This window comes from Chelon labrosus (genome assembly GCF_963514085.1).
Source record: "Chelon labrosus genome assembly, chromosome: 5".
Taxonomy (NCBI): domain Eukaryota; kingdom Metazoa; phylum Chordata; class Actinopteri; order Mugiliformes; family Mugilidae; genus Chelon; species Chelon labrosus.
In genome coordinates, this window is record NC_140341.1 from 1,119,170 (window position 1) to 1,129,708 (window position 10,539).

The window sequence follows — 10,539 nt, forward strand, 5'->3', positions numbered from 1 at the left end:
TTGGTCACTCTTAACACTCTCAACCCTTCAGACACTGTTAATTTATGTTCAATCTCTTACCTCTGTATATTGTGAATACTTGTGCAATATTGTTTCCTTTACTTGCATCTTACTTTAATTTTTATATATTTTTGTATTACTTTTATTCGACTGTATTTGCTCTGTCAGCTAGCAACTGCCACTTTAGGGGAGCAAAATGAACAAAACAATTTCCTTGAAGGATTAATAAAGTATTCTGATTCTGATTCGGATGTCTGAGTAAATTTAATCTACATCTTTTATTCTTTATTCAGATTGTGTTGGTGCAGTTTGTCAGAGATCAGCTGTGATTCTCTGGTCTCAGCTCTGAAGTCCAACCCCTCCCATCTGAAACATCTGGACCTGAGTTACAACAACCTGAAGGACTCAGGAGTGAAGCAGCTGTGTGGTTTTCTGGAGAGTCCAGACTGGAGACTGGAGACTCTGAGGTCAGTTCACTGTCTGTTACTGTTGTAGATCTGATATGTTTAATCACCAACTGAATCTAATTCATGTTCATCCAGAACTTTCCTCCATAAATCTGTAAATGTCCTTTAGTTCAAGACGAGTGTTTGTAGCAGAAACTGTAGAAAATGTCCACTGTTAGTTGTTAAAGTCAATGAAGGTTAAAGTCTGTTAGGACACAGTAATGTTGAGCTGCACATTTAAAACCTGAACACATCTGATTGACTTATTAATGATTTAATCTACATCTTTTGTTCTTTGTTCAGATTGGAGAGATGCAGTTTGTCAGAAATCAGCTGTGATTCTCTGGTCTCAGTTCTGAAGTCCAACCCCTCTCATCTGAAACATCTGGACCTGAGTAGAAACATCCTGAAGGATTCAGGAGTGAAGCAGCTGTGTGGTTTTCTGGAGAGTCCAGACTGTAGACTGGAGACTCTGAGGTCAGTTCACTGACTGTTACCGTTGTAGATCTGATATGTTTAATCACCAGCTGAATCTAATTTATTTTCATATAAAACTTTATTGTTCCTCAAACTGAAAACAAACACAATAACTGTCTATGTTGATAGCTGCATTCCTGGTCAACACACACAGATGAGATCATGTGTTCAGATGCAGGTGTTTGAGGTGTGTTTAGTGTCTGAGCTTCCTGCTGTTTCATCATCATTCAGTCACATTTCATTTGGAGTGAAACCTGCTGTGATCCATGTATCAGTCCATTCTCTCTGAACCACAGCTGCTGGAAGGAGATCACACACCTCACACTGTCACATATTACTGTCTGTAGAAGAAATGATGAAGATCCACAATAACAGAAGGACAAAGTCAGTCAAACATGTCTGAGTAGATTTAATCTACATCTTTTATTCTTTATTCAGATTGGACAGCTGCAGTTTGTCAGAGATCAGCTGTGATTCTCTGGTCTCAGCTCTGAAGTCCAACCCCTCCCATCTGAAACATCTGAACCTGAGTAGAAACAGTCTGAAGGATTCAGGAGTGAAGCAGCTGTGTGGTTTTCTGGAGAGTCCAGACTGTAGACTGGAGTCTCTGAGGTCAGTTCACTGTCTGTTACTGTTGTAGATCTGATATGTTTAATCACCAACTGAATCTAATTCATGTTCATCCAGAACTTTCCTCCATAAATCTGTAAATGTCCTTTAGTTCAAGACGAGTGTTTGTGTCATAAACTGTAGAAAATGTCCACTGTTAGTTGTTAAAGTCAATGAAGCTTAAAGGCTGTTAGGACACAGTAATGTTGAGCTGCACATTTAAAACCTGAACACATCTGATTGAATTATTCATGATTTAATCCACATGTTTTATTCTTTATTCAGATTGTGCAATTGCAATTTGTCAAAGATCAGCTGTGATTCTCTGGGACCAGCTCTGAAGTCCAACCCTTCCCATCTGAAACATCTGGACCTGAGTAATAACAGTCTGATGGATTCAGGAGTGAAACAGCTGTGTGGTTTTCTTGAGAGTCCAGACTGTAGACTGGAAACTCTGAGGTCAGTTCACTGTCTGTTACTGTTGTAGATCTGATATGTTAAATGAATCGAATCCATTCTAATTCAACTGAAACTAATTTATGTCCATCCAGAACTTTTCTCCATAAATCTGTAAATGTGCGTGTTTGTATCAGAAACTGTAGAAAATGTCCACTGTTAGTTGTTAAAGTAAATGAACCTTAAAGGCTGTGTTGGGCCTGTGTACTAAGGCCACCAAATATTGGGGTTTGGTTCTCAGAAATAATCAACAATAATTATTTATTATTAAATAATTGGATCTAAATTACTAGATCACCTCGTGGCACCACCCAGGGAAAAGTTAGCCAATTAATCAAAATTGCTGCTGAGGCCTTGAACAAAGAAAACAAAAGCAAGATGGCTGACCAAGTAGGGACACTCACACCATATGGCTGTGGAGTGCATGTGTGGAATGTTATAAGAGTGTTTTATGAGGTGCTAGGTTAGAGGAAGGATGGTTAGCATAGCATGCAAGAAACCAGTCTTTGTGTTGCATAACCTAAACTAACATCAATTTAACAATGTGGAAGAGCCAACTATACTATAACCTTACGATCACAACAACTCAATAAAAACAAATATCACATTAAATCAAATCTTTAGAGTTCTATGCTTAGCTTAGCTTAGCTTAGCTTGACTAGGCCCAGGTCATATTACCATATGGCCGCTCCTTGGCCGAAGTAGCCTGTTAGCAGCTCGGTGCTAACTAGCTGTGTGGCTCCTGTTGTTTGAGGGTTTAGCCTGCAAACCTTCTGTTTGAAGAACTGCAGATTCCTCAGCAGGCTCTCGCATTGCTGCTGAGGAGAGGCCTGGAGTCGCTGCCCTAGTTAGCAGGCTACCTGGCAGCCAGCTGCAGCTGAGCACCTGGGGGTCTCCAGCGTGGAGATGTGGGGTGAGAAGAGAGTCGAGGAGAAGAGAGGCAACAAAGACCAAAACAAGTCTTTATATGACCTGATGACCTCAGTCGGCCAGTGATAACTAATGGATTGGTTTTCACACCTGGAGGACTGTGGTGAGATAGATTTGTGGTGCTTTCCTTTGTATCCAAGACAAAGAAAGCCATGCGTTCACAACTTGGTCATGCATGCTTCCATCACTCACCACCAGGTTCAGGTCCTAACAGCTGTTAGGACACAGTAATGTTGAGCGGAACATTTAAAACCTGAACACATCTGATTGAATTATTCTTGATTTAATCTATTATTTTTTATTCAGATTGATGAGCTGCAGTTTGTCAAAGATCAGCCGTGATTCTCTGGCCTCAGAGCTGAAGTCCAAACCCTCCAATCTGAAACATCTGGACCTGAGTGACAACAGCCTGAAGGATTCAGATGTGAAGCAGCTTCTTGACCTTGTGGAGAATCGAGTCTATAAACTGGAGACTCTGTTGTGAGTAGAGGGTTCCAGTCAGTCCATGCTGCTTTCATCAGTATTGTCCTAAACACAGTTAGTATCAAAGATCCAGTGTTTCCTGTAAACCTGCAGCTTCTCAGTGAAGCTGTGAGAGGAGAATGGAGACAGGCTTCAGGATTGGACAGAAAGACAGAGAGACAGAGTCAGCCAATCAGATGAGCCAGAAGCTTGTTGTGATCATGTGTTTGAGCTGATGTGAAGACGACTGTTGTTGTTGTGTTGATGTGTCCAGGAAATAAAGCTGGATTCCAGCTGACAGCCTTCCAAGATGTATAGAGACAGTGGTGGTCATTCATCAGATCTGATCAACAACTGATCACAGCTCTGAGATCAGTCTGACTGAAGCCTGCACATCACAGAACCAGCATTACATTTAGTAACCATGTGCTCTTTCTACAGAGCAGAACCTCTGCTGAGGTCCAGTCATCACATTTGTATATATTTGCTCCAGTGCTGCTCTGAACAGGACTGAAGTCCCTGCTGCTCTTTATACTGGATGAACTGCATCACTGACTGACAGCTGATGAAGGGAGACTCTGGGAACACTCATTTATCTCCTCTCTTCTTTCTTCTTCTCTCTACAGATGGTGGTACTGATCTTTGTGAAGAGGACGGAATGTGAGCTGAGAGAGGATGAGCTGTGTCCTGATGATCCAGAGAGGTTGAAGCAGCAGCAGCAGCAGCAGCTTGTGTGTAGAGAGACTCTGACTGCAGATAAATGCTGCAGAATAAACCACATGTTCAGCAGAAACATGAGCTAAAACACACACATTCTACTCACAGTGATGCAGCCAGTGTTCAGTTTCACTCACTCAGCATATAGATGTGTTTCTGTTTCTGCTCTTTGCTTTATGGACTCCACTGAGTCAACATTGGAATCTAAAACTTTTTGGACTTTTCTCTGATATTTCCTGACACTGTTGGAGCTTCTGTTTAATTCCAGTGGATGTGTGTATATGCTGGATGCTGGAATAGAATCATGAGAACATCTGAGCTAACTCTGGATCCATCCTGTTTTAAAAAGTGAAGGCTGATAGTTTTTATGTGTGTGTTCTTGTACATTTATATGTGATATGACTGGTGTATTCATGGTAATGAACTGAGTTTTCTCATCTTAACATCGTGTAGTTCAGATGAACCTGGGTGGTATATTCTTTTCCTGATCAGTGTTTCTCTAATGACACATTAATGACCACAAACCTGAAACCCTTGTTCAGAATCTGCTCTACAGGTAATGTTTAATTAGGGGTATATGCAAACGAAGTTGCAGGATCCCTATTGATTTTGTTGCGATTTTTTACGATTAATATTTTTCTGCGTAGCTAAAGTGTCTGCTCAGGACAAACTGCAAGGACGAAAGGCATTAAACCTGGTAACTTGGTAGAAGTCCTAGCATGTCATTTGCCAAGGTGTCAATACACATGCCTGCAGCTAGGTGGCGCTATAATAAGCCAATTTATGTTTTGCCTCATATCTCAAGAACCGTGTGCCTTAGATACAAAATTCTTTCCCCCTCTGATTTCTTATATAGCCCTAGTTTTAATGGACTAGGTCAACTAGGTCAAATCAACTCCTCCTAGCTCGTTCATCCAATTCTCACCAAACTTGGCATGTATCATTTATGGACAAAGATAATGAAAAATTCTCAAAAGAACTTTGGCAAGATTATTGATTACAAAGTTAATAGATACTTGATTTTTACAGTGTTGCACAGTATGACTTTCATAGCTAATATTTTGTGAAGTATATACCCAACCTTAATCAAACTTCATATCACTGATAATAATATGATTCTGTACAAGCACCCCAACTTTGTGATCCTTGGTCGCTGGGGGGCGCTACAAAAGCAACATTTCAATATCTCAAAAACTGCAATAGCTAACTTCATGAAATTTGGCATACACAATCTGTAACACATTGTGTAGACGCCCATCAAGTTGTGTGACATTACATCTACAGAGGGCGCTACAGGTGACACAGAACCATTTCATATGACTTTAAGGCCAATAACTTTTGAAGTATTCACCCAATCCTTACGAAACTTAGCAGCCGTCATTATAATATGCTTGCGTACAATCATGCCTGTAGGGGGCGCTACAACGACTACATGTTTACATCTCTCAAACCACAAGTCAGCCAAAGGATTTCTCCGCAGACACTTTGCCTTCTTTCAGGCCGTGTCCGACCCACTTATGTCTCTGCGTCCCGCTCGGGGACGACTTCGCCACGGCATGGACCCCTCTAGTTAATAGTTTGTTCTGAAATTACTCTTTACTTCTTCAAGTCTACCTCCCTTATTAACAAATATAAAGATAAATTAATCAACTATTAGAGGTTTTCATTAAGTTTAATTATTCTGTTATCTAACTTGGATGGTGAACTTCTGAAACAATGAATTAAACATCCTGATGATTTCCAGTCTTTGAGTTTTAGTTTTCATTTCTGTTTGCTAGTGAGAAAATAAAACATATTGATTCAGATCTTACTCTGCAGGAAACACAGGAAGGAAACAGCAGTTAGAGATAAGACAGTAAAGGACAGGGAGTAAATATCAGAATATGAGTCTAATATATCACACAGATTACAGATCAATATGTGACAATAACATTTGTTCATAAAAAAAAATTTGAAGCTTCCAGGATGAATCGTTATCAGGAAACCAGTTGGAAACTAGAAAGTGAACTCACCACACACTCTGAACCTTGACCTGTCCCAATGAGGTAGTCATGAACCACCTAGAAACACTAGTGCTCCTTGGCTGAGGAACTCAACCATTTCTACGGCCGCTTTGAAACAACAGTGACAGATAATGGAACGATGAAGTGCACAGACTGGTAACTTGGTGTCCAGAAAACAACCTGACTGTGCTGCCCCTTTAAGAAGGGTCTACTGTTCGTCCATGTGAGTTGCTGTACAGGTGTGACTACATAGAGGAAGCCAGGTGTACGCTGCTGTTATTTGTCCATATGTTCCTTCTTTCTTCAGCTCAATGATAAGGCACATGTGTCTGGGAGTAACTTAGCATTGATGCTAATTGTTAATATTAGTAGTGAGTATCTAGCATGAGTTGATGTATTTGTGTTGTGCTTTATTCTTTAATATCTCAGTATTTGTGTATGAAAAGTTGAATGTGTAATTGTCTTTTCTTCGTATTTTCTTTGTATTGTAGCTTCACAGAGCTCCATCTGACAAGACGTCTCCTGGATGTTTATTGAAGGACATGTTCAGCTATCTGCCGAGCTACTAATTTCACTAATGGCATTTCTGGTGAGGGCAGAATACTGACCCTGAATGTCAAGAAAACAAAGGATATCATAGTTGACTTGAGGAAGCACAAGGAAAAGCCCTCCTCTCTAACCATCAATGGAGAGGAGGTAAAGATACTCTTCCACTGTTTTTACAGACTTAGAGCTGTCTGCTCTCATCTGATTCCAGTTTGCTTTTCAGCTCTTTGGATTTGAAGGTTTCTGACCATGCTGACATAGTGTGGTTGTGTCCTTGAGTCAATATGAACTCATCTTTGGAACATGAAGAACAAACATCCAGAGTCAGAGTTTCTCCAAACCTTCTATGCTCCAAACAACATCTGTGTCTTTGCTTGGACTTTCAGCACCAATATCATCAGCTCTAAGAACAGGAGGAGACAAGGAGGTTGGAAACATGTGAGAGAAATATGAATTGAACTGGAAGTAAACAGTCTGTAAAATATCTTCATGAATTCCAACCTGAAAGTCAGTGAGTCAACTTTACTTCACATCACTCAGAATGAAGCTGGACTCTTCTTCTCAGTTTGTCTCCAGTGAAGTTGTTTCATGTGTGATCCCAGCTCGACGCTGCCTCATCATAGCTGTGGGAATTAATCCTGGTTTTAATGTGGCCATCAGAGACGTGTTCAGACTCTAACTCATCAGTGTTCTCACTCAACTAGGGCTGCAACCATCAGTTCATCTGCTGATTCTTTTCACAGTTAACTCATCAAACATCAGAAAACCTCGAAGATCACATCACCTAATGTCTGATTTGATCCAAACAACATCCAGACTCTAAGGCTGCGTTCAGACTGCAGACGGATCTGATTCAAATCTGATTCCTTCTCATATCCGTTTTTTAGGGCTGACTGTTCACACTGCCTTTAGCAAGTGTCCAAATTGGATATGGTTCTGTTCAGACTGGGCCACATTCTTCACAGGTCTGATAGGTTGCTGTAGCAACGAGCGGAAGCGTCATTCAGCACGTGTATTTGTCAGACGTCATATAATTGCGACAGCGACAAGCAAAACAACAACAAACAACACGATGGATGTACGTCACGTCAGTGTAAAGATTTATAAGGCATGCAGTTTCTTCCTCTGTCCAAGGCGAATTGTTTTCAAAGTCCTCCTCCATTGTGATAGCTGTAATATCACTGTCCGTGGCCGTAACGTGGCTCCTCCACAACGGAAATAGGCACGCGGTCTGGCGCATCGGTTCTGGCCTGGCGTCGCGTAAGTGACGTCACGGACAGTCAAAACCCATCTGAGTGTTGGGAGCTGTTCAGACTGAGACGCATCTGTCCATATCCGATACGAATGCGATATGAAACTACCTCTGGATGTGGTTTGCAACCGTTTGGCAAAAATCGGATTTCATGTGATCTGTCACTGTTCAGACTTCAAAATCGAGATCCGATTCAAATCTGAATGGGCTAAAAATCGGATTTTGGCTGGCAGTCTGAACGCAGCCTAAAACCTTCCATTTCCAGTCATGTGAGTCTTTACAAACCACTGTGATTGATTCTCTGATGATGGCTGCAGCTCTACATTGAACTGTTTGACTTTACCTCAGGTGAAGCTGATCTACAGTAATCAGAAGGATCTGATAAATAGGGGGAGGAACCTAGGCTCTCTCCCTCTTACACCTTCTTCTCTCAGCCAATGCAGCAGAAGTCATTGTTTATGTAAGTTTTGTTTTACTGATTTATTGTGTTGGATGGGTTCAGTAGACTTTCTTTTTCAGTCTTATTCCTGGTTAGGGTTCAGTTTGGCATATGTAGGGTTAGAGGGGAGACATCAGGTCATATGGCCCTTTGTGAGAATGAGTGGCTTCTTCTTAGTTTAGTTATTTAGACCGGCCCATGTTTATGTTTATTGTTTAATTTAGCTGGATCTATTGATTTACTGTGTGAAACAGCTACTCAGTGGATCCGTCTATTTCCTGGAAGCTTCCCACTGATTCTCTGAATGGACTCTGATAGAGATGTTGATGAGCTGCAGTTCCTCTAAAGGCCACCAGATGGTGCTGTTTCCTCATCCATTCTGGGAATCTCTATTACAGACAGTGAACTAACCACACACTGTACTGGACCTCAGCAGGAAAGTTTGTTTAGTTCACCGTCTATACAAACAGTAGGAGAGTCCATTGTCTGGTTAGTTCACATTCTGTTAAAACAATGGGTTTTTCTAGTGTCTGAATAGTTTGTGTTTAGTTCACTCAGTTTCAGTAAAAACAGACAGTCCAGTCAGAGGGTAGTTAACTGTCTTCATAAGCAGGAACTGGATTGTTCTAAATAGTTGAGTTTGTTGAAGTCAGTGTGAAGCTGTGCTCAAACACACCTGCATTAGAGTGGTTCAGGTGAGAAACCAGGCTGCAGTTCTCTCCATCACCACCAGAGGTCTCCAAACAGCAGCAACCAGCAGACACACACACACTGAGTGTTGTGTTCAAAGACACACACCAAAGAGATGCGTTCAGAGGACTGTCGGACATATCTGAGCTGGAAATGTTTGAACAAAGTGTAAACATAATTCAAATCTGTCAGGCTCAGATATGAAGATTTATTTTAAAGATCCAAAATGTGATGAAATTGATTATATTTATTATGATTATTTAAACTTATATTAAGAAATAAATCAGTGGACGTATGTGAGCAGATAGCTGTAAAGACATCAGCTTTGAGAAGAAACTAATCTCTATCTCTAGAGGAATAATCATGAGGAAACTAAATCAAACCTGTTTAAATTTTTAACAGCTTTTTGAATTCGTTTAATTTGAATATATTTCAGTAGCAGATAATAAAGACACATTTACTGTAAAGACACTTTCTACCAGAGAAGAGTTTGATCAGTGAGTTCAGTTTGAAACAGACTGAATTCAGGTTTGATTATTGATCAGTTCAAATATCAGAAACAGGTTTTAATGTTGGTAATAAACTGGTTTCATGATAACAATCAATCCTGGAAGCTTAAAGTGTTTCTATGAACAGATTTTAATGTCACATATTAAACCATCTGTGAGCTGTGTGATATATTACATATATAAACCAGAAATAACAAACTAAAGAGAAAGATCATCAAAATGTTTGATTCATTGTTTCATTGAAACACTGGATCTCCGCACCGTCACAGACTCCACATGATGTGAACACATCACAGTCGTCTGCAGGGTGGGGGCTTCCTGCTGTCTCTTAAAATACTACATTTATAAAACATTTCTGCTTGGATATGAAGTCAGACTTGTTACTAAAGGTTTGATATGTTTTTCTGTCTCATTGGTCCAAACAGTGCAGTGTGAGCGCCCCCTGCAGGAGGGATCACAATCAGCTCTAACTCAACCACAACCTATAAAAACATGAATTCAACAATGAAATAAATCTCTGGACAGATTCTTTGAAAGTTTGACACTAAAATAAAGAACAGATATTTTATGTGTTGATCAAACACCAAATGTTCTGTCTTTACAGAGGCAGCCTGCGGTTTTCTGACCTTATTCTAAGATAAACTAGTATTTATTACTGGACAGGAAACTCTGAGCTCCTTCTTAATTTAGTAAAGATGAAAGTCCTTCTATTACAGTAAATAATAATTCACAGATTTCCTGGACATGGACAGAAACTACCTGTTCAAACCATGTTGCTTTAAGTGCAGCGGTATATTCTAGAATATTTTAGTGTCTCAGTTTTTGCCTCTTAGGATTTACCATTAAAATCTGCTGGTGAACTTTGAATGTTTTTCCACATCTAAGTTTCTATGAAGACATATGTCTTCACTCTTTGATTTAAAACACAAGAAAATCCTTCTTCATTCAGTAAAGAAGAAATAAAACATTGGGACAATCACTGCTAATACGTCTTTGAATTATA

The 10,539-nt window shown here is 40.1% G+C and overlaps 1 protein-coding gene across 1 annotated transcript in view; it reads left to right on the forward strand.

Annotated features, from left to right (window-relative positions):
* Nucleotides 1-3,402, forward strand: part of LOC311488731 (uncharacterized protein) — a gene marked incomplete at its 3' end in the record, with an annotated part of 331,706 nt that extends 328,304 nt beyond the window's left edge. Inside the window, exons 11-15 of the mRNA XM_084545582.1 lie at nt 294-467; nt 750-923; nt 1,362-1,535; nt 1,818-1,991; nt 3,225-3,402. Coding sequence (XP_084401708.1) covers nt 294-467; nt 750-923; nt 1,362-1,535; nt 1,818-1,991; nt 3,225-3,402 — 874 coding nt within the window. The remainder of the gene's footprint in view (nt 1-293; nt 468-749; nt 924-1,361; nt 1,536-1,817; nt 1,992-3,224) is intronic.
* Between the last annotated feature and the right edge of the window lie 7,137 nt (nt 3,403-10,539).